This window comes from Acipenser ruthenus, chromosome 23 (genome assembly GCF_902713425.1).
Source record: "Acipenser ruthenus chromosome 23, fAciRut3.2 maternal haplotype, whole genome shotgun sequence".
Lineage (NCBI taxonomy): Eukaryota > Metazoa > Chordata > Actinopteri > Acipenseriformes > Acipenseridae > Acipenser > Acipenser ruthenus.
In genome coordinates this window covers 23,681,283-23,708,850 of record NC_081211.1, presented here as the reverse complement: position 1 = coordinate 23,708,850, position 27,568 = coordinate 23,681,283, and the positions used below count along the sequence as shown (strand labels likewise).

Here is a 27,568-nt window from a genome sequence, read left to right as displayed (position 1 = left end):
CCTGTAATGGCTCCAACACGACTGCAGACAGTCAACGTGACCGACACGGACGACGAGGAGGAGGAGAGAGAAGAGAGAGTTTTGAGAAATTTATAAAACAAAATAATAATAAGTAAAAACAAACAAACAAACTAAATTAACCATAGATTGACTGCAAATGAATAAAATATACTGTTTTAATGAAAGAATGGCACTTTTTGTTTATTTTACATGTACCGTATCAGATCTTTTCAAAGCTCCCAGTCGCTCCAATTTTGACCCAAAACCACTGTAAATACTGTATGTATGACATCAGTTAAAATGATTTGACCAAATCTATTTTAGGAGCTTTAACAAGATTGACACTGATAATATGGTATCATATATATATATATATATATATATATATATATATATATATATATATATATATATATATATATATATATATATATTGGGCATATACTGATTTAGTTTTAATACATTCCTTTTCAAAGGTGATATTTAAGCATTTTGTTACAAAATGAGCTGTATGTATTATTGTTGTTACAACACCACATTGTTTATGAATTTAGTTGCTTATTTTCTTAAAAATATGTTAATTATATGTTATATATATAATTTAGTTGCTCTGTATATTTTTGTACACATTTTTAGAACCTTTTTTTTGTACTTAAAAAAATGAAAAATAAAAACGTCACTCACCTTACCCTTTTACTCAGCAATATGTTACATCTAATAAACTAGCTTCAAAGAGTGCATGTGTGTTACTGAGACCTATGTGACCTATGCTTTGTTAATCGTACATCAATAGCTATTGTTAGTAATCAAACTTTGATATATACAGTACTGTGCTAAAAAAAAAAAAAAAAAAACGGTAACTACAAGCACATTTTACATGGGAATCTTTTATACAGTAAAGTTACAACATGCTGGTTCAAAGGGGCTGCTGGCTGTGTATTTGTTGTACCAGGAAGATATTGAAGTTCTGAAAAAAAAGACGATTTTCCAGTTAGACTGCCCATAAGTACATCTGTAAAGCACATGATTAACTTGAGCTTGACATGGGGGCAGTAAGTTCAGCTATTACATTCACCGAACGTATAATATAAATGTATGTGTAGAACATGATAAGACGGCTATAATAAAGTTTAAATATAAAATCCTCAATAATTGATCCTTGTAACTAAAAAGTGTGTGTTAATTTTTCTATTTAATATAGTAATCCCTAGGCCATTACAATATATAACTCAATTTTTAGTCCCACGAGATGCTAAGAGATCTTCCCCAAAACAGTATTACGCCGGTGTTCATTTCTTTTCAGGCATAATATTCTTGCTCTGATCTCCAGAAAGGGGAGGTGCTATAACATACAAAACCAGCGAGAACAGTGGTATGGTAGGATGCACAATTGTGCAGCTTCAGCTGAACGGCTGCAGGAGCGTAATATTGTAATTCAGTTTAATCACAGACATTCGTGTATGCCCGAGCTATTTAGATACCTTTTTTTGTTAAAAACAACATGTCGCTCACATAGCTGAAAATACTTATTTTTGTAATTCATATGAAGTACTGTAATTATTATTTTTTTAGAACTAGTGTCACTTTGTAAAATGGATCGAAGGGCAAAACAAAGCAGTTGGTTTAATGTATTGCCGTTTAAAGTGCAATATTTAATATATTTCATTTCTATCACCGTTCGGAATCATGCTGGAGCCGGGTATGCCACATTTAGAGGTGAGTAAACTTTTACTTAGCCTTCGAAATGCACAACTCTGTCTTTTTGGTTTGTTTGTTGAGACATTTATATACCGTAAATATGCTGTCTTTATGTTTTCGTTGCCAACCACAAGCTAAAAATGGCCCTTCAAAATATGTTTGTTTTCTAGTCATAGTATATCCATGGAACCACCCAATGCTGTACCCAATAAAGCAGGTTTACATTTGTTATGTACTGTCACAGATCAGTTGGAATTGTAATTCATTAAAATCTGAGTCACTCACTTGAAGATGGTAGGCTTGTAAAAGGTCATTAAGTAGAGACAGTCGCACGCCACAAAGTCGTGAAAGTAGTCACAAGGCTTATGGGCCTATGGTAATGAAATAGTTAGTCTTTTCATTATTATTTGTTGTGATTATATTTTGCTTGGATGAGCACTTTTATGGCCACCTCTAATGAGCACCTGAGAGCTTACAGCAATACCTGTAAAATGTTGGATCATGTGTTCACTAAGTCCAGAGTCGTTTTCAATTGATTTATGTTAGTGGCTCTAAATATCAGCTCCATTAAGGTTGGTACTGGGTTGGCCCTTCCAGTCTATAGCATTATTCTAATTAAGTTCTAAATTGTTTGAACCAATTAACCCTGCAGCCAGGTCCTAAAGTAATTAAATGTTTCATTATTAAACCCGGGGTTGAATGACCCTCCCTAGCATCTATCATACAGTACGAAAATGTGATCACCTGGAATAGCAATTGGGACTCAGTTATTCTCTTTTACAGTGTGGAACTCACACTGTCATTCTGGAGGCAGCTTTTTAGTCCATTATTACCCATAATCATAACTCTGTTTCTGTATTTGTGTTTGCAGATAGTGGATGGCTGGACCATCAGACCCGCAAGCTAGACCACATAATGCAATATGAAACCATCATCCCTCAGTGGTTGACTCCCCCACGCTTAAGGAGATCAGTCTTAACAAATACGGTTTGTTCATTTCACTTGACTTTTATTGTCAGACACATGAGGTAGGACTCCTGAGTAGGTCTGTCACAGGAAAATTGCCTCCTCTAGAGTTCATGTAAAATGTGGGCAGTTTGCCCTCAGTGGAAAATGAGAATCAGCCTTGTTATCAAAACCAATGAGAAGCATTTATATATAAAGCATTGATATACTTTTAATAAACTTTGTTTGTGAAGAAACAAGGCTTCCTCACTGCTGTTTTGCTTCAGGAACATGTATAGCAAAACTTCCATTACCCAAACTAATTGGGACCAGCAGGTGTTCAGAGAATCCAATTGTTCTGATAATCGAATTATGACAGTGACATTTTTTACATGACTTTCCCAATCAAGAAACCTCCTAAAAATATATAACTCTCCCCTTTACCTCTAATTATGTAACCTGCACTGTTCTGTAAATACCAGAAATTCAGGGCTGAATGGCACATTTTCTTTGCAAACAGGGCAGAAGAGCACAACATACAATATGACAGGTTAACAAGGGGCTGTTCAGATAATAGTGGTATTTGGATAATAGCGGTGTTTGGATAAGCAGGGTTCGGATAATCAACGTTTTTAGATGTTTAAATGCCCCCCAAACAAAAGGTAAATATGTGGTATCCACCGCCATATTTTCAAGTTTGAAACAAAACCTTTTAAAACGATTTTTGAGACATTTCAACAGGAATGGATAGATTTTAATGTCATCCTAAACCAGATTGTATTTTTTTCATTTTCTTTTTTAATTAGTATCCATCAGGAGCAGAGATCAAAGTAACTGCACAAGGAAAAGATCTGATTTTACAGATCGAAAGGAACGAGTAAGTAAAATCTTTATATAACAGCATTTGCCTTTGTTTATGCATTAGGCTTGCAAGATAGTCCCTTTGTTAACCATGTACCGGAATCTCATTGAGTCATATATGAAAGCAACGCAATTGGACTGATGGCTTGATTTTTCGGCACTGAAGCTCAGGAGGTCTGAGCCATGAGTTAATGCTTTGATCTCTCCCGGATGGCAGTGTCTGAAAAGTCCAGTGGGAAAGGATATCGGCAGAACTGTAAGGAGAATGTTGATGTACAGTGTGATGTCATTACAGTTGCCTTCCTGCTGGAGCTTCACCCTATAATTACAGCTTGTGAGAGCCAGCATTGTACTGTACATTTACACCCGTTAGCACTGAACCTACAACAGTGCATACAACAGTTCTACCCAGCTATATATTAATAGAAAATCTGTATCTTCAAAAAAAGTAGACCAAGACGCCAGTCAAAGCCCTAACTGTACTTGAACCTTATATTTCATGCCAATACTGCAGTTTAATGATTTTGATTTTGATCATCTCATTGTATTTCTTTTTCAGTACATACATTTTGTACACTCCAACTGGATAGCTTACATTGAGATCATTTAGTAGCATTTTAGTGGCAATTTTAGTTGCATTTTTTTTTGCTATTGTGGACTTACTCTGTGTAATTTAGGATGAAATAATGCATTACAGTACTTCTTTAAAAAAGTCATAGGTTGGAAAAAGTCTGCAGCCCCAGGCTTCTATTACCCCTGCCTATATATTGTCAATATTGATTGGCTTTCCTCATATCCATTTCAAATGACAATGAATCAATCTCAGCCATCACTGCTCCCCATAGACTGGTGCTCCCTTGGGCAAGCTGTGAAATTAAAACGCATGTTGAGTTTTACAGATCTTTAAATGATTCTCTGAATAAACTGTGACTCCCTGAATTAAAGTGTCACACTTTGCCTTCTATAGGGGTGTGAGCTACAGTTCTCTGGGTTTATATCCATAGTGTATCAGATTCTGTGATTCACTGTCAAGAATCAATTATAACTTCTTGATCACTATTTGTGTATTTGTCAAAAGCCACAGCAATCACACCAACACATATTGCTGTCTGATTGAGTGGTAAAGTATATGGCATTTTGTAATGTCTCTTTGGATATACAATACAATACATTTCTCAGAGGATAAGTACCCAACGCTTCCATTTGGAGTTGTTTGAAAGTACTACAGGTTTTATTGTGTATATATATAATTCGATTCATACTATTCATACTAATTTATACTGCTGTAGATTTGAATTCTCATCTAATGACAACTACTGAGATTGAGGATGGGATAGGAAACAGATCTTAGCAAATCGATGTTGTCTATTAGTAATGTCTTTATCAGTTTTTTTTTTCATCTCATACATCCTGTTTTACAATATGTTTGTAAGGTAAAGTTCTTTGTAAGTCTTATGAAAGCCAACATTACAGCAAGCATCCTCTTTGCTATTCATTTCCTGCAGGTGGCTTCCTGTCTTGAATATAGTACAAATTAAAGTTGCAAAACTTGTTAAAGTATTTGTATTTAAAGTATTTAAAGTTCTCTATATTATTCCTAGAACCAAAAACAAACAAACAGAATAACACAAGCAAAAGTGACGTATACAAAGAATTGGTGTATTTGCAATGGAAAAAATGATGGATGATTGAGATATATATATATATATATATATATATATATATATATATATATATATATATATAGGATTTTGAAACGCTCTTTCATGTTCTTCAAATGGCATGATAGCTGTAGTCCCATCCATAGTAGCCCCGCCCCCCGCCCCCTTCCTGTCTCATATTAAGGGTATATCCTGCATTAATCCCAGCTCTGAGTGTTATTTCCATCTCCTGTGCCCTTGATGTATGAGCATCAGCCTCACCGGAACAACTGCCTAATTGTGTGACTTTATGGGCTTCAGAGGAGGTTGGAGCTTGTTGGTGAATTCTGTGTCTCCACTTCTCAGTGTGTCTGTGGAAGTTACTGACATGTCTTCTCATGAGAGAGGGAACGAGATAGAACATGTGGGCCTGGCCATTTGTTTTTCATTAAATAGACACATGTTGTTTGTCCTTTTGTGCTCTACTTGCTTTTTCCTCTTTTTTAACGGAATTACATCTCAAACAATCTGATCCACAGTTAGGGTTTTAAAATCAGCTGTGTCTCTTTGTCCTCTTTTTCAGGAGTATGGTACAATAGGGCCTGCATTCTTAGCACTGCTAGCCGACAGCTACTGTCGGCTTGGACCACAATCCAATGCAAAAAACCTTTGTTTATGTTCCTAACCCTAACCCTAAACCTAACAGTGCCTTTTTTATGTCAAGGGTCAAAGCATTGTCCATCAACTAGTGGGGTCATGTCGTCTGCAGAGCATGTTCACGATGAATTAAAAGCTAAAGAAAGCAAAAGCATTGAGAGCATCTGCTTGATTGATCGCTTGGGTAGACTGTTCTAAAAAGTAGTAGGAGTGCATTGGGCAGACAAGCAGTTTTGCTTGTCTAGCCACAGGAAAAACAAGAAGGGTGGCGTCTGAGTATCTCAGCAAACCACATGGAGTGCAGGGGTCAGTACCCACATTTCTAACATCCTTAAAGGTCATCATACTGAAATCAATGTGAAAGTGCACAGGAAGACACAGCAGTGAAAAGCATTGTGTTGGGTAAATCAGACACACCTCTTTTAAGGTTCTTGTTTTTAATCTATATTAAAATAAAGTCATACTTTTCAGCGTTTCTAACAGCATAGGAGTTTTGTCTCTAACCTTTAGTAATAATAGACAAAAGGATTCCGGGCATAGATGCTGCAGACATTACACGCAATGACAGATAAATGACATAAGCCAATTTATTGATTCGTTTTTGGTAGCGGGGAGCATTCGCGTGCTTGAAACCTGCTTCCCTTACAGCGAGAGCATTCTAAATACCATTGAACTGGAAAGAAACAATCTGGGTGGAGTATACTGTTCAAATATTTATATAGCTGCATTAACCTCGGCCACTCCAAAAGATATCACATGTAATAAAGCAGTGTTGTTAACCATTTCCTGTGCCATTCCTACCGTGTCAGATCTTTAAATCTTTCATTTCGGGTGTTAAAAAAAACAACAACTAGCTTTTATAGAAATAGGTGACACTACTAAACCTGTTCAATTTGTACACCGTACTTCATTAAGTCTTGTCTCTTGAATTGCAAATCATGCCAGACTTGAATCACCCAGTTGGTTTATATCTGGGTCACGCTGCAGGAGGGGTGAAGTGCATGTAGTAAGTTTAATTTCTTGATGAATTGGTGCGAGACAGAGGCCCAGTATCTTCATACTTTATCAGGTTTCTGCTATGAGGAGTTCTTCATTTTAATGCAGTCACTGGTAAAATAATAATAGCTGGCTTTATTTTGGACAGTGATGTCATTCATCAGCACAGTACATTTATTCTGATCTCTTCGAGACCTTTATTAGATCACAAATGCAGATTCAAAGACATCTGTACATTAGGCATCTTTCCAGTGCTCCACACATTCATATGCAGACTCTGATAATAGATCTCCCCCTTCCCGGTGCTTTCATCCTAATGAAAATGGCTTGGGGCGACTACAGATTAATCAGTTTAAGTCAAGGGCTCTTGCTGACTCAATAAGGTCAAACTTGATAGATTAAGCAATTAAGCACCAGCTTGGTTTTGGGTCCAGGGGGTACAGTATTAGCCCCAATGTGCTGCCAATGGACATTTCTTCCAGAATGAATTAGCAGCAAACTGATACATTTGCTGTGTCTTTTCTGATTATTGAACACCCCTGGTCTGAGGTGCAGATTGTATAATGTACATATTTAGAGGAGAGCTGGACTGTACTACAAAGTCATTTTCCAGTAGGATTCTGGGAAGGAGAAGCACAGGGTCCTATCATGGCAGCAGGCCAGGACTCATTAGGCACTGTACATACCTTTAGATAAATTGAAAACATGAGGGCCATGCCAAGATAGAAGAAAAGCAGAGTTAACCAGGGCAGCTGAAGACAAGTACGATTTGAGTGAGACTTCCCCTTTAAAGTGACTGCCCACCAAGTTCCTGTATAATGGTGACATTTCATCAACCACCTGTTTGTAGCGGTAGTCTCGGATAAACAAGAGTAGGTGCTTGATGCAATCCAGCATCATCATATTGATCCCTAAGGGTACTATGCATGCTGTACCTAAGTGGTTTCATGGTAGTTTTGAAACCCAGTTTGCAAGAATTTGCTTTCATAAAAAGTGCTGCAGAATTTTGCACTGGAACAAAAATGATTTGGAAATGGGCTTGCTAATGCATTATGATGCATCACTTCCCTGTAAATGTTAAGTAATTCAATACTCTAACAGAATGTGAACCACTGACCTCCATGCATTAGCTCCCTTTGCTTTGTGTCACGTTCACTAAACTGATCCTCTGTTTCAGAACAGCCAGACATTTACAAATCAAATCCTACATATTAAATCAAAGCCAGGGTCTGAACAAACCCTAGTTGTATATCTAACTAATAAATGCTTCCTATTTGGGGGTACAAAGCAGCTACCTAATAGACCCTTGACATGAACATGTAAAATAACCAGAACAGTATTTCTATTGTGATGTGGCAGGCAACAGCAAAATAGATATATTATATGTATAATACAATATCAGTAGCCATATGGACAACAGATGGGCAGATTTGGATGCAAAAGTGTTTCTTCTCTCCAAAATGTGGTATACAAAGTATTGCATGTAAGTATGATAGTGACAAAAAAAAGTGTCAGAAGTAACTATCGTGTCATTTGGCAGTACTAAAGTAAACAGATTTTGTTCTAGTCTGGCAGTTTTTCTGAAATATATATGAATTAATCTACATTTTCCTAATATTTATTTTCTTGCCTGTTTAATGCTGTCATTATTTGTACTCTGTATGTTTTTCTAAATTGGTTCAGCTCATTATTTGCTGTTCTTATGAACTATTCCAGCAAAAATTGCTTGTCAAACTCCTCAAGGCTGGTTGTGAGGAGGTGTGCTGGGGAAGCATATTGGCCTTGAATCTTTTGAGAAACGACTTTTGAATAAGTAGTGAGCTTGACAAATAATACTATAATCTAAGAAGAAAAAGCAACAGCGATGGATACAGAATACAAATAATAGGATATTAAACAGGTGAGGAATTTAATATTTGGAAAATGTAGATGGGGAAGTAAGCTGTCACAGGGACATATACTGTATATTGGTCATCAGTTTAGTCTCAGCAGAAGCACTTCATAGGAAGCATTGAAACCAGAAGACCAGCTTGGTCCTTTACTACTTTACTATCTTTGAAGTTAATTAGCTCTCTGGGGTATATGTCCACCAGTGAGGTCAGGTCATGGTCTGACTCACCCCTAATAGTATGAAATATAGTCAAAATCTAGCTGTCTTGCCTGCCTAATGGTTTATATAATCTTATTTTGCAAGTACGCCCAGTATTGATTTCTTCATTGAGAGGTTTGCCATCCTTGCCTAGAAACTTCAGCAGTTGTTTGACTTGCGTCTTTTAATCTATAGACACATTAAGATACAATGGAAAGGAAAAGGGATGAAATGTATAGGCTGGCATTGATCTCAGTTTGTCCCCTTTTGTGTGCCCCAGAACAAGCAACCTTATTAAAGAAAGTGTGATTTGAAATGTCTTGTCTATAGATAGCTCTAGTGCACTTGGTTTGATAGAGAAGGGTATTAACCCTTCATTACATGCAGTGCTTGAAACGGGCCGGTATTTGATAGTACGCTGTACCACCACTTCTATATTCCAAAGACTTGCATACCACCACTTCTTATAGCCAGAAATAATATTTAAAGTGCATGTAGGGGTTTCTGAAAGCTAACTGCGTGCGTGAATGTGCAGAGCTCCTTGGGAGTTGTGTTTCCCAAGAGTATGTGATTCTAATCTGCTGATGAGAATGCTTGCTGTTCCCGTAGCTGAGAAGATTTGCCACCTGAGCCCCTGTGAAAGTTATTTTGACTGGAGCTCTGTTTGATGAGTACTCTCTCATTTCAGTTTTAGACTTGCGAGTTACATATTTGAGTTCAGATGTTGCAAACTCATGCGTAAGTGCTCAAAGAATATATAGAAATAGCAACATAGTTGAAGTAGATCTTATAAAAACACATTTTCACTTATCAAAGATCTGCACTTCAATCTGCAAAAGCAACATAATGGTAACAGCGCCCAGCTACTGTTTAGAAGCTGAGCTAGGAACCCAGATTCTGACTGGTAGTGAACCTGGTGTCTTGCTTTTAAGGAAACTGCCTCAAGGGAGATAAGAGAGGACAACCAAGGAAACTGTGACTAACACCATTAGGATAACTCTCCTTCTTAATTGAACCCTTTTCTCTAGCTTCATTCTATTTCTCCAGTGCGCATGCGTTGTGATTGGTTGCTTTACGTGCCTAATTGAATCCACAGACTGCAGGAAAGCCCAAGGGGAGAATAACAACATGCTCCCTCAGTTTGTTCTGCTGAGCCGATATCAAACCTCTTTATATCCACGTCACAGATGTAGAAAAGCTACTAATTGATGACTTCTCAAATGATCTGGAAATAAAGAAAACAGAACAAGGTCTGATATTGTTTAACTCCACACTTCAGACCTGTATACGAAATGATAACTGCTGAACAATCTAAAAGTATAGGAAAGATAACCTCACTCAAAGTAGCCAACCAGTAATCTGATATACTTATAAATGTACTCATTTTTCCTTTTTTTCAGTTTCTTTATTTCCCAAACTATGTGCTAGTTATCCTAGGGCAGTTTCTTTAAGAGTATGATGTACAGTGTGGAGATTCATCAATGCAATGCTTTTGTCTCATGTCATGTTCACAATTGAAATTGAAGGCATTTTTAAATCTTTTTATTAATGTAAAAGGAAATGTTTGTTGAATGGATCTACATTTCTAAAATAGATTGCTTGCCTGCTGTCCCCTGGGTTGACCTTATAAACAAGGTGCTACATCTTTTAGGGCCTTTTCCAGTGTGAAAAGTTTAAATAAATACACAAAGAGGCTTAAACTCAACTACTTTACTGCAAATCACATTCCTCTACCAAATCAGAGTAGCGTATCTAACATGGATTGAGGCTGGCTAGGCACATCCTCACTGGTTCTGCAATCAGGGACCAGATTTTGATAACCCTGCACGTCACTAGCTGGACAGGGTCTTTAAGTTTTTAGTGCCAGGAGGTTGTTGTGGCAGACATGCATTGTCCTTTGTTTGGCAGTGATCTCAGATTGGCTTGACACAGTCCCTGGGGTTAAAGGGGATGAAACATCCTGCCTGGTTAAATACTTTCCTACTAGGTAAAAACAGACAGCCTTAACATTAACTGATAACATTGTTACAACTGACTTCAGCTTCAAACATCTCTAGCAATGCCAGGTGTTGTACTGAGATCCAGACAAGGCACAGTAATGGAAACACTGACATTATCTGACATATCTGTGATTTAAGAGGGGTCTTCTTACACGCCAGCCCACATCATTCTCGTATGACACCTCCTTTGGATCAAAAAGTACCGTAGCATAAAGGAGCCGCGATTGATGTTCTCACAATATAATGTTACTACACTAAGCAATACCTCTTTGAATTTCAGAACACAACATTCAAAAATGATACACAGAAACATGACGCTTTTCAGTCTATAGGGGTGAAAATGATCAATTACACTGTGAGGTATGCTAAACTGAAGAAATAGAGAATCATTTTTATTGCAGTTCTGAAGTTGGTATGTGGTGCCAGACTGCAGTTCATCTTAAGGACTATTTATTAAACACTAGACACCAAAACAGTGACTTTCTTAAAAGACTAAAGACTACAGTTAGATTTGTGGATCCATAAACGTATCACCAAAGAGCTTTTGTGCTTGTGTTTCAGAGTTGAAGGCTCTAGCCAGAACATTTGTTAATTTAATTTCTTTTACATTTTACCATAAAGCTCTGCACAGTATTTGTTAGATGTCTTCTTGCTTGCTTTCTTGTATAAAGACCAAAGGTCTATTAAAGTGGGTGCTGACCTTGAGCTTTCAGAAAGCTGCACACAATCAGAGAAAGCCTGACAGTTACATTCACCATTCAGATGCATGGGAGGCCTTTATTATGCTTAGGCTGACACTGAGTTATATTAAGCACTTTGCAGGCAGAAAAGATTGAGCCTCCCTCAATACCTTTGAGAGCTGGCAGACCTGTGTGTAATTCCATTATGGTTCATATGGACTGTCTCATCACTATGTGCAACTGATTTTGTAGAGGATATATATATGTGTGTGTGTGTGTGTGTGTGTGTGTGTGTGTGTGTGTGTGTGTGTGTGTGTGTGTGTGTGTGTGTATATGTGTATATGGAGCGAGAAAAAGGGTACGTTACAGGTTATGCCAGCTGCCATCATGAACCCTTCCAGCTGGCACAACTTTGAGGACCACTGCTGTATACAGACACTCGCAACAAAATGGAAGTCTTCGGCATATGGCTTAGGATCCATACTTCCGAGGATTGTAAAAGCTCTCCTAGAGCAGTATCGCCATAAATATTTTATTAAGTTAAAACCTATTAGCAAAAAAGTGCTAGCAAGCTCAAACCACACTGCGCGGAGTGCTGTGTGCCATTAACCCTAGCAATGCCCAACGTTTCATTGCCTGGGTCTCTTTACGAGGCTGCACTGGAATTATACTCAGCATGTCAAAGATGGGGGACTGTCTAGTTTACTTGGTCTGTGGCACAGCCAGAGTTAACTTGCTGGGAGGAGCAGCACACAGCAGTCTCACACTTTAATGGGGTTATTGATCACCATCAGTGTGCCCAGGGTTTTCTTTGTGTGATCAATTGCTTATATTGATTTTCAAAACAAAAGCCATGTACAGTTTAACAAAAGATGTGCAGAAAACGTGCCTGAGCATGATGTTATGTTTCAAATACAGAACTGTATTATAAGTTTAGGCTGCAGCTTATTTCTATCAAGATCCTTACTGTGCTGTCGGTTTCATTGTCTGATTGCTGTTAGGTCTTTGGAGGGAATGTGAACTCCTGCATAGAAAGCGATTGGCTACTAGGAAAGAGAGATTCAAGATGCCTTCAGCTAAAAAAAAGGAGTACCACATACAAAATAGTGAAGAAGAGAAATGTCTATTAAAAAGGACAGGTTATACAGATACATTGTATTTCCATCAGAAATACACCTTTCCCATGGTTATACTGTGCATTTACAATTGTATACCATGGTTTTGTAATATGCTTTACCAAACTGGCCTTTACCATGCTTACCTATGATTTACCATAATTTCACTATGCTGTATCACTATAGTAAACTTTTATAAGGGTTGTTATAGGTCTAAGGTTTAAGTCTGATGAGTGACCCACAGAGTCTGAACACTTTGTAGTGCGCAGTCATGGAGCAAAATGCCATAAGGCTTGTATTTTATCTGCATAAGATCTCTAATATATTGCGATGTACCCTACGTTGGTTTTCCACATGCTGCCAGTAGTTTTACGATGTCAAACGAACACATGACATTATGTGTCCCTCTGCTCCCCTTAGGTCTTTCTAAATAAAGGAGTCATTTATCATTGTTTCTCTTTTTTAGGCAGCTTTTTGCACCTGCGTATACAGAGACTCGATATAGCTCCAATGGACCACAAACATCCTCCCCACAAAACTCTGTAAGTATTTATACACTTGATTCTGTGGCAAGGTGGCTCTTAAATATTGTCTATCTACAGATGCTTCTCCACGGAGCCCAGAGTACATTGAAAGACTGATTGTTGTGTGTCGAACTGTTTGTGGATGTTTTAACTCTGAAACCTGCTTTCTTACTCTGTACTGCACATATTCATTTTATTGTTGTTACTGATACTTGGAAAACATTTCTTAAAGAAGTGGTTAGTAATTTCAAGCAAGAAGCACTCATAATTTATACTGGGACCAATGCTTTTAAATCCGTAGACGATGGACAAGAGGACAGTTTGGTTGACACCTTGCATTATAGGGCTGCGATCACAACTTGTTTGCTGTGATCAGTGGCACTCTTTTTTGTTTCCACAGATTTCTCTATGGTGCTTATTTTTCCCCCAGAGTATCCAGGGATTGATGACTTTTTGGCCGGAAATGGTTGGAAAGCTAATTTGGGATCATCTAGAAAGTTTAACATGAAAAGGGGCAAGTCAGCAACAAAGCATTCAGACCAGAAGTGCTGTTTGCTTCACACTGAGTGCTGTTGTACTTCTGTATCAAGAAGGAATCTCATCTGACGCGTCTTCATTTGAGCTCGCTGAAATTGATGTGGTGTTATGTCATAGTCTTCCTGACTGCTCGGTGCCTAGGGGCGGCTGTTCTCCTTGAAAGAGGCAGCCTCAGTGAGACACATTTGTTTTCAAGAAGTCTGCAGATGGTTTCAAGACAAGTGTTTTATTGTGCAGTCTAGAGGATTCAGCTTCACTGCTGGGACCTTCCATAGTGAGGCCAAGAATAACAGTAAAAATGGTCTGTGCAGCGTGGCAGCGGAAGCTAAAATGAACCGATTCAACCATATGGGCAATTTGATAATACTATTGCACACTAATGCTTGAAATCTGTTTTACTATGTGCTACCTAGTGGGCATACTGTAGGTGGGAAGAATCTAAACAGTAAGACAGTCTCCATGGGTCACTAATTATCAGTGTAGGATTTAAGTGTTAAACTTGTACGTAGATCATCTAAAGGTAATTTCCATTGGCCAGTGGGCCTGAGAGGAAGCATGGGCTAGTCACACCTCTCCCCTAGACGTATGCAGTACAACTGTGTTATTTGAGCAGGCTCTCAATCTGTTGCCTTTTTCAGGTTTTGTATAGGGACTACTATCGGCAAATAAATACACTATTTATAATTTCAAATTGGATATTCATTTTTAGTGTGTTGTGCATTTGAGATACATGATCCTGTATGTTGCTAGCTTTTTTGAAATGATATCCCAGTTTATTTTACAAGAAGAATTGAGTAATACTGGTGTGCCCAGTTTTGCCAGCCTTGGTCTATTCTACACAAGTAATATTTTTGTATATCTTGTCAAAGATAACCTAAACCAAGAGAAATGCAGAACTTTCTCAAATAGAAGGGGCTTGATGTGCAGAGGTGTCATAAAAATAGATAATCTTCTTCCAACTTTTCATAACTTGCATTCATAAAAAGGCTCACTGTGCAACGTCACGTGTGAATCAAGCTGTGCTTTAACAGCCTCTATATGGTAATACCCTCTGTTTTTTAAAGGAGCATTGTTTTTACCACGGCAGTGTGAGGGGAATGGAGCACTCTAGCGTGGCAATGAGCACCTGCAAAGGGTTACGGTAAGGTTAATTGAAGCCCAATATCTATTTATTTATGAGCTCTTGCTGTTATGGTTTTCTGTAGAACTGTTTATGTTACTACAGATGCATATCCTTTCAGCTGTACTAGTGTGATCTGGGTCAAACTGAGTGGTGGCTTTCATTTTAAGCCATGTGTAGTGCATTACCCTACCATACCTACTAACCCTTACCTCTGTGGTGCTTTCCTTGCACTGCAGTTTAGTAAATGCACCCAAATGATCTTAAAAGCCAGCAAAGCCAGATGTAACGACAATATAATGAATGATATTGTGATGTATGGTGATGAGAGACAGGAAATTATTAAATATAAATATATACATTTTGGAATATAGGCTTGTCCTGTTAAGTACCCAGGAGTCCCCTGCCTCAACAGCAGGAAGTGAAAATGCAACTTTAAAAGTAACATCTGTGTTCTCAAACGCTTCAAAATTACATCTTCGAGAGTGCAGGAAAAGGCCTGTTAACTGTGTTTGAGGATTTGATTTGTACAAAGTCTGGGGAACTTATAATACATAAAAGAAGCAGCATTTGATTGTATTGGTACAGAGATACTCTGGAAAACATTTACCACAGGTGCTAGAATAAAAAATCAGCTGAATTATCTGTACAGTTCTGAGCTGTGTTCTGTCACAGGGATCATAGCCAGTCATTGTCAGGTTTCCACATTATCGAATTCTGACTACAGCATCAGTTAAATTTACTGGTGTTTCAGTGTCTACTATGACAACTGAATTTGCCAGATGTCGATCTTTATTTTTTATACTGGGGATGACAGTGTTTTCAGTTAAATAAAAGTATAATTGAATAAGTTGATTATATCTTTTTTCAGTTCACTGTTCTCTTAATACAATAAGTTAGCATGGCTGGGTCGCTGAGGTTACATTTGAATGATTGTGTCACTATCTTAAGAGACCAGAGCCTTTAGAGAATCACACACAGTGATCAAGATACTGGCAAGATGCCGGCAAGTGTTGTTATGCTTGCTAAAACTGTAGCCTAAAACATAAAGGTCACCTGTGTAGAAAGCAGCAGCATCATTCTAATTTAATCCCATACCCAATTAAAAACTGTATTTATGAATGCTAAATGATTATCACAATCATAAGGACTTGAATGCATATCAGGACAGTTAACAACAAGTCTAATTACAAAAAGCATTTCCAACTCTTAAAAGGATCAGGTGTGCTCGCAATGTGTTCTAGAACCCACAAAAATATATATACACTGGCTGTTAATAGATCTATGGACACAGTCATTTACAGACACACATTGGTGTGGTTTGCACTTCAAAATACCACCCCCAAAGTGTTTCCGAGCATACTGTGGTCTGTCTGTCTGTTTAGTTCATCTAAACTGTGGAGAATATAAATAGCCCCACTATTTAAACACTAAAATATTACCACTCATGGTATTTTGTTTTTAAAGACACTAAAAAAGAGACACACACACATTTATACCCCTTTTCCACTGGCACATCCAAGCAGAGCGTGTATCAAACCATGAAACGAGTTTTTGGAGAGGTTTTGGTTTTTAGAAAGTCTTAAACTAATTTAAAAGTTGATCTGTCCTAGTTCAATTGAATAGACCCCACAGTCTCCTATGGTAATGTGCGCTGGCTGCTGATGCTGTTTCAGGGGTCTGATAGCTGTGAACAGCAGCCTGAGTTACTTGATAGAGCCCCTGCACGAGGGTAAGGAGCAGCACCTGATCTACCGCACTGAGCACCTGCGCTTGAGAAGGGGGACCTGCGGACACAAGCATGAGGGGCAGGAGTGGGACCCGTCCCGGGACATCACTGGATTCACACACAGGACCTTGCCTCGCAGGGTGGGTTCAGCCAGCAGCACTGCCAGGCACACTAAATCCTTTCGTGCATTTCTTTTTTTAGCAATCTACATGATAATTTCCCTACAATTGCTCATTAGGGATAGGGGGAATAAAAAAAACATCAAGATCAGAAGATAGATCTCTATAGGTCTCTATATTTCAAATGTCTATTATGATAATACAGTTTGCCGGATATCAATCTTTCATGATAACACTATACACTATGTCCAGGGGACACCTGTGTTGTCAGTTAAAGTTGTTTGTTTATTTTTTTTGTTAGTTCACAATTCTCTCTGAATAATAAATTAGCATGGCTCGTTGCTGGAATTGCATTTGATTGCACTATCTGCAGAGACCAGAGCATTCAGAGAAGTGCAGTGTAATTACCTAACACAGTGATACAGATAAAGGCAAGTGTTGTAATGTTTACTGAAACTGCTAATGTTGCCTAAAATATAAATGATCTTTATCAGAGTTTTGTTTGTTTTGTCACTTGGTACTTCTTTAAAGTGCATAGAAGGGAAGCAGTGATACCAGTTATGTTGAGGTCCCAAGATAACAGGATCTTCATATTTCAAAATGTAAAGATGTTATTTTGTGAATGTTTTTCTTGCCTTCACGTTCAAAATAGGTCATTTTGTTGGTATTTAATTTTCCTCAACAACAGTATCTTACTTGCACCCATATTTTTCAAATACAATAAGTATTTTGTAAGACAAGCATCTAATTGGAAGTCTTCCCTTGTATTTTGTAAAATGTATGAGGTGACTGTATGCAGTGCCTGTACCAGTAATAAAAATGTTTTTTTTTTTTTTTAAACAGGAAAAGAGAGATGTTATGAAAAACATGAAATATGTTGAGCTGTTAATTGTAGCGGATAATGCTGAGGTAAGAGTACTAGAAAAAAAGAATATTACTCATGTAATAATATCTAATGGTTTCAAATTAGATAAACTCAGTTAGGAGCTAGGAAAGAGGACCCATGGCTTTATCAAGTGAATTAATCATATATATATATATATATATATATATATATATATATATATATATATATATATATATATATATATATATATGAGATTAGAATCTACAGAATGTTTTTTTTTTTTTTTTCATTTGCTTTAGTTTCAGAAGCTCAATTCTGATTATGAGAAGACCAAGATGAAGATTCTGGAAGCTGCTAACTATGTAGACAAGGTGAGGGGAGGCGAGAGGGCTTCATGTTGCACACTCATGGGGGCTCCTGGTTTTACATCGTGAGTGTTTCATGAACTTCCATCTGATGGGCTTTGTTTAAAATGATCTGATGAGGAAGATGATTCAGTACCCATTTCTCTTCCATTTAGTTTTACAAAGCTCTCAATATCCGGATAGCCCTGATTGGCCTGGAGATCTGGACGGACAGAGACCAGATCAGCGTCTCTGAGAACCCCTACAGCACGCTGGGGGCCTTCCTGACATGGAGACGAAAGCAGCTCATCCACAGGAAGAACGACAATGCACAGCTCATCACGTCAGTGCCTGTTATTTATTATTACTGAAGAGTGATATTCACAAAACTGTTTAAAAATGTATTTACTTTGAAAAAACAATGTTTTGGCTTTTAATGGGGTTCCTGTTTGTTTTTCAGTGGGGTTGCTTTCCAGGGCACTACTGTTGGTCTGGCCCCTCTAATGGCCATGTGTTCCGAGTACCAGTCTGGAGGCATCAACTCGGTAAGACATTCCCATACATACAGCATATACAAGTATTTTTGCTAATAACAGCTGTTCAAATGGACTATGGAACTACAGCGTTCTTAGAATGTGTTATATCAAGGTTATTCACAAATGCAGTAGAACCCTTCTTTGATGTCTAGATCAAATTTAGACAATCCCAGGTCCGTGATATTTATAAATAACTTTTTTTATTAACAGTTTTCTCTTTTCTTTCTGGCCAGGATCACTCCGACAATGCGATTGGAGTGGCCGCCACCATGGCCCACGAGATGGGGCACAACTTTGGGATGAACCATGATGCTACCAGCTGCTGCTTAGCAAGCCCTGAGGATGGAGGCTGTATCATGGCTGCAGCCATAGGGTGAGAACTGGTTGCTGGCTTGTTTTCAAAGTCTTCCAGCTTTCATGACCCTGTCTGACAACATTATAAAACCCAGGGGTACAGCAGTCAACAGTAGTCCTAAAAAGAAACTTGGAAGTAAAATTCAACAGAGGTTTTAATAATCAATCCTATAAAGATATAGTAAAAGACTGACACCCCCCCCCCCCATACACCTTTCTTTGAGGTCACAGAGATTGAATCTGTGCAGTAGGCCAGCTTTCACCACTTACCTTTCATAGAGCATTTCAGATGTGCGCTCTGGGGGCTGTGAGATTGCTAATCGCCACCAAGTCCCTACCAGCTTACACATACTTGTAGACTTCTTCCCCAGGCAGAGATATTGTATCTCCAACCGACCCTGTACTTGTTTCCGCCTGCAGCCATCCATTCCCAAAGGTTTTTAACAGGTGCAACGAGAAGGAGCTGCAGAAGTACCTGGGAACGGGAGGAGGGAAGTGTCTCTTCAACATGCCCGACACGAAGGCTATGTACGGAGGGCAGCGGTGTGGGAACGGGTACCTGGAGGATGGCGAGGAGTGCGACTGCGGAGAAGTGAACGTGTGTGAGATATTTCAACAGAATAATAGCACTGAGATACAGCAACAGCAGTGAGGCTGAAATGAAACAGTTTGACAATAATTCCAATGGTTGTGGTTAACCACAGCACCTGGCGAGTGTGCAAGGCAATAACATGACTTCTTACCAGAAGTCACATTTATAGTTGAGTTTACCTTTCTGACCCTAATGCTATCCCCATTATACTGTAAGTAGTAAAATATTATTGGAATATCAATGTGTATGTACAGTACCCTGGAGAAATTGTATTTTGATTTGAAAATATGTGTTCTGTATTGAATGTTTCTGAAACAAGCAAGCTTGTATATCTAAGGAAATACTGGTATTCCAATGCTGTAGTTCCATAGTTCAGCTTGAGTTCAAGAACAGAGTCTTGAATATTCATGAACTGTTACATGCTTTTCTTAAGGGCATTCTCTTGCACCAGTTATACACCAGTCTATACACAACATCCAGAGAACTTTTAAAAACATGTCCATTCATTCTTATACACTGATCAGTAAGACTTGAGTCTCTGAAACACACCAGCAAGTAAGTAGATGGCACTTTCTGAGTAGTGTTTGCGAAAACATTTTTGTTGCACTGGTACAAACAAAAATGAAAGCCATGCCCAGTGAAATGAATTCCAATGCTTTTTGTAGATAGTTGAATGTTCTTAGTGAATCTGTAATCTCTGAACGATTGTAATGGTGTTCTGTATCTCACAGGAGTGCTCCAGCCCCTGCTGCAATGCCAATAACTGTACGCTGAAGGTGGGAGCACAGTGCGCTCATGGAGTATGCTGTGACAACTGCAAGGTAGAATTATCCAGTAATCAATTCGTCATGGATAATTAACTAGACACTGCATATTTCCGCTGTAGTATTTTAAGAATAAGTTCAAATAAACCACCACAAAATGTTTACAAAATGATAAGGGGACTGTTTGACCAAAATTAAAAAGCATTGCAAAACCTTTTTAGACTGTGTTGACATATTAACAATTATTGATAATCAGGCAATGTAAATAATCATTATTAATGTAGATTTAACCCACCGATTCCCATCACCAGTAATTACTGCGTTAAGAGATGGTTTAACCTAATGGTTTTTTTTGTAATTGCACTTTAGTTGTAGGTGTAGCTATGTGACTGTGACGTGTAATTCCATTGTAATTAATAGCAGGCTACAGTAGCATTTGATTTGTGCCCCTTCAGCTGAAGAGCCCAGGGAACCTGTGCAGGAAGCCATCCGGGTCATGTGACCTCCCGGAATACTGCGATGGGGAGTCAGAATCCTGTCCTGCCAATTTCTACCTGATGGACGGCAGTCCCTGTCAGGGGGGCGGAGCTTACTGCTACAACGGCATGTGTCTGACTTTGGAGCAACAGTGCCTGTCGCTCTGGGGCCGTGGTAAGAACAGGACACTCGTGTTTCTTTACATAGAGGAGTCCAATGCATTGCCATTTGGACTGACATGCTGTGTGCCTATTTATACTTTGTGTCTATCAGGAGCTAAGCCCGCCCCGGACGCCTGCTTTCAGCGTGTTAATGAGGCTGGCGACACCTACGGGAATTGTGGGAAAGACATGTATGGCAAATACAGGAAGTGTGAGACAAGGTGAGAGGTCAAACAGGTCTTTAGGAAGCTAACAGGGATTTGAAATTGTGTATAAGTCTCTTGTAATATATGAATCACAACAGAGATATGTAAAAAATATATATATACAGGATAAAGCCACATGAATCATATAATGTTACTGTTATCTGGATGGAAGCCAAGTGAGTAAAAGCAAATTCAGATAAACAAATCACTGGAAAAGTTTACCAGGTGACGTTGTAACATCATTAGACTTGTGTGATGACCCTCTTCCATAAAACGTAAATTTGACCAAAAGTAAACAATTTAAAACATCCCAGTATAAATGGTTTTCAGAATCTATTTGAACTTCCCTTACTAATAATTCAATTTTCTGGGGAAAATGTTTAGACTGCCTGTGTGTCACATTGGAATAGGCTTTTGTACCCCTACAGCAGAGAAGAAGTCAGTTTCTTCGAACTCAATAGAAAATATGTTTATCTCCACTAAGGCATGCAAAATGTGGGAAGATCCAGTGCCAGACCTCGGCTACTAAGCCAGTGGAAACCAGTGCTGTTTCCATAGATACCACGGTCACCCACAACGGACAGAGAATCAAGTGCAAAGGGACCCACGTGTACCGATCAGAACAGGACGTAGACACCCTGGACCCAGGGCTTGTCATGACTGGAACAAAGTGCGGGGAAAACGAGGTAGGGCATTATGTGTAATTATGTTTAAACCAAGTGGGAACCTGATCCACCAGGTTTGATTGTGTTGCGTCTCCGCTTGAGCTACCAGACCTAACTGAATCACTCAGTTAAAGAGGTGTCCCGTCTTCTTGACAGATATGCTTCGAAGGGGAATGCCGTAGCTCCTCCTTTCTCAAAGCTGGTGAATGTGAGAAGAAGTGCAGCGGACACGGGGTATGGTGCTTTTTTATTTCACCCAGCTGGAGGCTGGAGCCCAAACTGTTATCTCATTTAGATCCTTATAAATCTGACTTGATTTCACCAATGAATCACCAACTTATTGACTTTTTGCAATCTAAAAAGTGCCTGTACGTCTGTCTTTACTTACATTTGTATATATATATACTATGGTACGCCATACCATACACCAGTGGTGTAGTCGAGGGTATACACAGGTCAACGGCGTTTAGACACTTTTAATTTGGGCAATATAGTGTTTACCCACTTCTTATATACGGGATACAGAGTTTACTCACTTCTACTCTCCTGTGATATGCAAATCCTGAGTTAAAGACAAGATATTGTAATGGTGAGCGTCTGTGTTGCATTGCTGCACGTGACACTGACAGCTGAGTGAGTTAGGGTTAAAACTTCTGACATTATTTACTACAAGCTTAGAACTGGGGACATGTTAAGGAACATGCCTTTCTGTCTCTACCTAAGTCCCATGGTGATGTAATCTATTTTCCACGATACTGATAGCTCTCATTTTTTTGTATTTCTACCTGAGGCTGGGGATGAATGTCACTGTGTTTAAACCTCAGCGGCTTAACCACAATGTATTTGCAGTTTGGTAAATGCTTGTTTTATTTTTCTTTTTCTTAGTCTTGCAACAACAATCACAACTGTCACTGTGAGGCAGACTGGTCCCCTCCGCTCTGTGACAAACCGGGGCTGGGCGGCAGTGTGGACAGCGGCCCTGTGTCTTCACAAAGTATGCACTCTTTACTACTATCTCACCCATAGAAACTGTGCCATTAGTTATTCTACTAACAGTGAAGGGCAGGGAAGTGCACTGCCTTTGGAACTTGTTAATGTTGTCTCTCTTCATTTTCACAGGTGATTGGCTGCTGGTGCTGTTGCTTGTACTTCTGGCGCTGCTGTGCCTGTGTGTGCTGGGGATCAGCCTGTACTGCTGCTACAAACACAGGGACAGCCTGCAGGAGAAACCCCCTACTCCTCTACCCAAACCAAAGGAATTAAGGTAACTAAAGAGCAGGAATCCTAGAAAAAACAAAGGCAAATAATGCTGTGTTATTTAAGTGGCATTGAAGAGCAGCTTGGTATGGATTTGAAATATCAAACTTACCGTTAAGTGGCATTGAAGAGCAGCTTGGTATGGATTTGAAATATCAAACTTACCGTCACACCCTGGTGACTTTGTAAACCCCAGAAGAATGAAGGTATACACAATAAGAAGAATACAGTACTGTGATATTTTACACCCTTACCAAGTTGCTTTACTATCTCCTGCAGTTACGCTGTAATTACGTTAATACAGTTTAGCTACCCCCATTTTTTAACTAAATGACAAACTAAGGTGTGAGTGACAGATTGGAGTTATTTAAATGCATTCGGTACTGTTGTAAGGTTAAAAAACCTTATCTTTCTCCTGCCAGCAATGCAGATGCCAGGCTTGATCCAAAAACTGCTGTCACTGGCCACGCTAACCCCACTTTCAAACTGAAAACACAAGACGACAATGACAAGGAGGTAAGTAAGCCACTTAGTTACTCAGCTCCTACGATCAGTCACAAACTAGACATGAGCAGCGATTGCTGTTACTCCAGGAAAAAAAAATACAGCAACTACATGTGCATTCGTAAACACATTAAAACCCTAAATAAATAACCTCTGCCACAAACTGTGATGAACACCGTCCTTATCAAAAGAACAGCGGATCTGAGGGAGTGGTGTAGCCTAGCTGATTAACAGGCTGTCTGAAAAGCACTGGCCTTTTACCTTTCAGATTTGGGCTGAAGCTGTAAAAAGGACAGGGCCTGTTCAGTTTCTGTCAACCAGCTGAGTGAAAAGCATTGAAGTTGTTGTTGGTGAAGGATCACATGTAAAATGGACCATGTCAGTCTTAGGAAGTGGAGATGGGAGCCGCCTCATTGATTCCTGCAATGCAGAGTGCTCTTGTCAAGCAGAAGGGTCAGAGTCTTAGAATTTTAATGAGACACAGAGCTGCTCCATTTGTTACATGTCTAGGAACAGAGGCACATCATCTATTCCATTGATGTTCTTAACAAATGCACTTTTTTAAACATCATACACTCTGTTTCATTTTTTAAAACGATATATTGTATATAAAAGCTGTTGCAAAGAAATGTCCTATTGCCTTGCATTTCTTTATCCGTTTTACTTTAAACAGTTGTAATTGTGATTTATACATCTCATTCCCTTCTTTAGGTTTGAGATCTCTTAATACTCCAATATGGCGCTGTCCCCAGTCTGTTTCCACAACCAATGCATGTGGTTGACATTATGTCTTCCCCCACACGTGCTAAAACCCAATTTCTGTTCTTCACAGACCGGCCCTCCCTGCAGTCCTGCTTTTCCTCCAAAGGGGAGGTTTCCCATTTCGAGGCCGACCTGCAGTCCCCCAGAAGTGCCTTCTTCATTAGCTAAGCCAGCTCTGAAGAAGCTAGAGCCCCAGCACTGCGCAGTCAAAGCGCTCGTGCCTCCCAGAACCCCGCCCCCGACAGACACAAGACAGAGACAGGCTCCGCCCAGCAGACCGCCGCCTCCCTGTCCAGTGGTCAGGCCTCCCAAGGTAACATCCTTTTGGAACTATTAAGTAGAGAATTCAGAAACAACGCTTGAGGTTTAATCATCACTTAGGGTGCTCTCCCAATATCAAAGTCCAGTAACCTGGCACACTTAAGTGAGCTCTGACCCTCAGGTGTTGTTTCTGAAATTGGTTTTAAGTACTGTATTTGTTTATTGCATACATAGGTGTGCTGTGATCCTAAAGAGTTCTTAACATATTAAAGTAAAGTTCATTAGTGTCAATTAATTTCAAAGCTCAGTCAGTATTGAAAGTTATTCTAGAGTGAGTAATATAAATGTAATTAAGTCTGGGTCAACAATAAATCCTAATTATATTTTAGTTTTCTTGTAGTAGCTTGGTCTCAATTTCCACGAGTTTTGTCTTTTAATATTAACATTTTATTTTTCAGGAATCCCAACAATCAAATATACCTCCTGCATTGACCAGTGAGACCAAGTTAAATACTAAAAAAGCATTGATGCCACCTGCTGGTCAGATCCAGAACAGCAGGTAATCACAGTTGATTTACCAGTACATCCAAACAGACTGTGAACATCAAAAAGTAAAAGTTAATCTTATAGTTTAGCATAATAATATGTACTAAAATGAGAAAGAACAGCAACTTAATTGTATATATTTGTTAAGACATTAGACTAAATGACCCAAACACAAATTCTGTGATAATTCCAGTTTTAAAAAATGAATTAAATGCGTCTATGAAATTGATATTGGTATGTATTATCGTTGTTATCTTATGTATTCCTCAATCCACTGGAGGCAGTGTTGCAGGGGAGGCTGGTTATAGGTACACTATGTTGTACCAGCTGTTTTTACAGACAAAAAAAGTGAAATTGAACTTTTTCGTTGTTTTATGGGAACAAACCTTTTTCTTTTGCAATACAGATATCATAAAGAACTCGACACAAGATGAGGAAAGACAACAAAAATAAACCCCAGTCCGTCTGGAAATCAGAACAGCTCTTTTATTTTATTCAGGGGTTGCCACCACTACCAATATATAAATTGAAATTGTGATGTGGTGCCGACGTAATTACCGATAATGGACAACGCAGGAGTAAATGGGTAAAAGGGTTTAAATTAATACAAGTGGTTCTATTCCTATTTGCCTTTTAGGACCTTCAGCATTTAAAGACGCTCATTTAAAATACTTCTGAAGGCTTTAAAAGGTTCTGTGAAATGATGTGAAATACACAAGTTAATAACTTGTATTATATTTTGAATCAATGGAAAGACTATGTTACTGCCCCCTTCCCTTTTCTTATGTTTGCTTCTTATTGCAATGAGTTTGTCTGTGTTGAAATTGCTTTAGTCTGAGCTCAGAAGCCATTCTTCAGTTCCAGTGGCCAGCCATAGACAAAGACTGGCAAGATCAGCCAGATTGTCCTGGTGTCAGCAGCACCTAATGAACATCGAAGGGTCTCCTTTTGTATTGCTGGCAATACAGAGTGGGAATCAGGGGTGTCCAATCACGGTCCTAGAGAGCCATTCCACTCCAGGTTTATCAGATAAGCTTAGATAATGAACTGCTTCAGGGTCTGGATGGAGGTTTCATTTTTGAATTAAACAGTCTAGAACAGGGTTGGGAAAAAGACCAGGAGTAGAAAGGCCAACATTTGGTGTTCTCTAGCTGGCACTGATTAACATATAACTGTACATCCATAACTTCAAATCACCCAGTGAAAATTCGAAGGCAATAACTGACTTTTTAAATGGTGTTTGAAGCTAATTACCCTTTAAATATTTCTATCAAACTTGCAGGGTTGTCTGACAAACCAGGTACATTTGTGCAGCAGTCAAATACAATTTTAATAGTTTCAATTTTTGTAAAGAAGAACATAAATGAATATACGTAAAGAAGGAGAGATTGCTAATTTAAGAATGCTTTGTTTACTGTTTAGGATAGTTGGGGATGTGTTTTATTAATAGTATGAAGTCAAACCTGAACTTGATATTTAAAATTGAAACTGAGTATGAGGTTAAATACCTGATTAGGATTAGCTTTCCGGATTTCTGAAGCTGGGTTACCCAGTATCTTGTTGGTCTGCTTTATGATCTCACAATGCACTGCTGCGTTCCTAAGAAATTTTTATATTGTGAAATCCCATTCAGTGTTCAAACAAGGGAGAAATGCCCTTGCCCAGTCAGGTTCTGGGTAGAAATGTACTGTTTATCAGTGTGATCCTTATCTTTTTACTTGCATGCTTAATGCTTAATGATGTATTACAACAACTTTGCCCATCCCTACCCCACAGCAAATTGTACCAAGTTTATTGAAGTACCAACTTTCTTTTTTTGGTCTCATAACAACACAAGTGTCAGATGAAATATTGTAATTCTGTTTGTTTTTTTAAAGAAAGAAAAGTGTGATTAAGGCATCAATATGAAAAGTATTTCACCTCTGAAGTCTTGCAGCATTGCTCTGAGGTATACAGTGAAATTGTTCTGCACATGTAATAATGGCCAGGTTAGCTAACCTGTGCTGCTGAACTAGGTGTGTGAGAGGAGTATTGTAGGACTACTCTGTACAAAGACTTGAGGCACCGCTCAAATAATATGTAGTTGTGCCAAAGTTTAAGCTGCAGTGGATGTTCCAAAACTTTTAAATGTTTTAAAACATTCTGATCTTAATCTAATCAGATGCTGCAGACTAAAGTCGTAACTCATCGGTACATTTTTCAGATCCAGCGATAGTAAAGTACTGTGGCTTCTGCAGCTGAGGATGATTTATCAGAAAAAGGGAATACTAGACACTTTAGTCATCAGTCGCTTCACCACGATGTTGTACTTTTGTGTTTCATATAAAAAACACTTCAGGGAAATGTACTGTATATATTTTTGTCATTATGATCATGTATTTCAAGATTTTTTTTGTGTTATTGCTTTGTTCAAATTCTCTTTTTAACTATCGAAATGCATTGTGCCTTCCGTTTATTTATTTCCAAATAAAATGATGTTTTTGTAATGGTTTGTTTTGTTTTTTTTTTCACCGTTTTCCCACTTTCCTGTCCGCTCACTTGACAATCAATTATACACTGTCCGGACAAATGATCACAACCTC

The 27,568-nt window shown here is 38.7% G+C and overlaps 1 protein-coding gene across 2 annotated transcripts; it reads left to right on the top strand.

The window, feature by feature from the left end:
* The first annotated feature begins 1,365 nt into the window (after window positions 1-1,365).
* Window positions 1,366-27,472, top strand: LOC131699647 (disintegrin and metalloproteinase domain-containing protein 19-like). 2 transcript variants are annotated; one of them, XM_058996877.1, is made up of 23 exons: window positions 1,366-1,716; window positions 2,570-2,685; window positions 3,450-3,520; window positions 13,148-13,223; window positions 14,807-14,883; window positions 16,539-16,731; window positions 17,554-17,619; window positions 17,857-17,928; window positions 18,078-18,244; window positions 18,362-18,446; window positions 18,671-18,810; window positions 19,212-19,389; window positions 20,115-20,204; window positions 20,603-20,798; window positions 20,898-21,006; window positions 21,476-21,677; window positions 21,813-21,890; window positions 22,542-22,650; window positions 22,776-22,920; window positions 23,336-23,429; window positions 24,250-24,492; window positions 24,899-24,999; window positions 25,393-27,472. In XM_058996877.1, the coding sequence occupies exons 1-23, from the start codon at window positions 1,593-1,595 to the stop codon at window positions 25,418-25,420; spliced, it is 2,760 nt and encodes a 919-aa protein (XP_058852860.1). In that variant the 5' UTR covers window positions 1,366-1,592; the 3' UTR covers window positions 25,421-27,472. The 2 variants fall into 2 exon arrangements, with proteins under 2 accessions (XP_058852860.1, XP_058852861.1); XM_058996878.1 differs by lacking the exons at window positions 1,366-1,716; window positions 2,570-2,685 and having other exon boundaries at window positions 3,504-3,520; window positions 13,606-14,883.
* The last annotated feature ends 96 nt before the right edge of the window (window positions 27,473-27,568 follow it).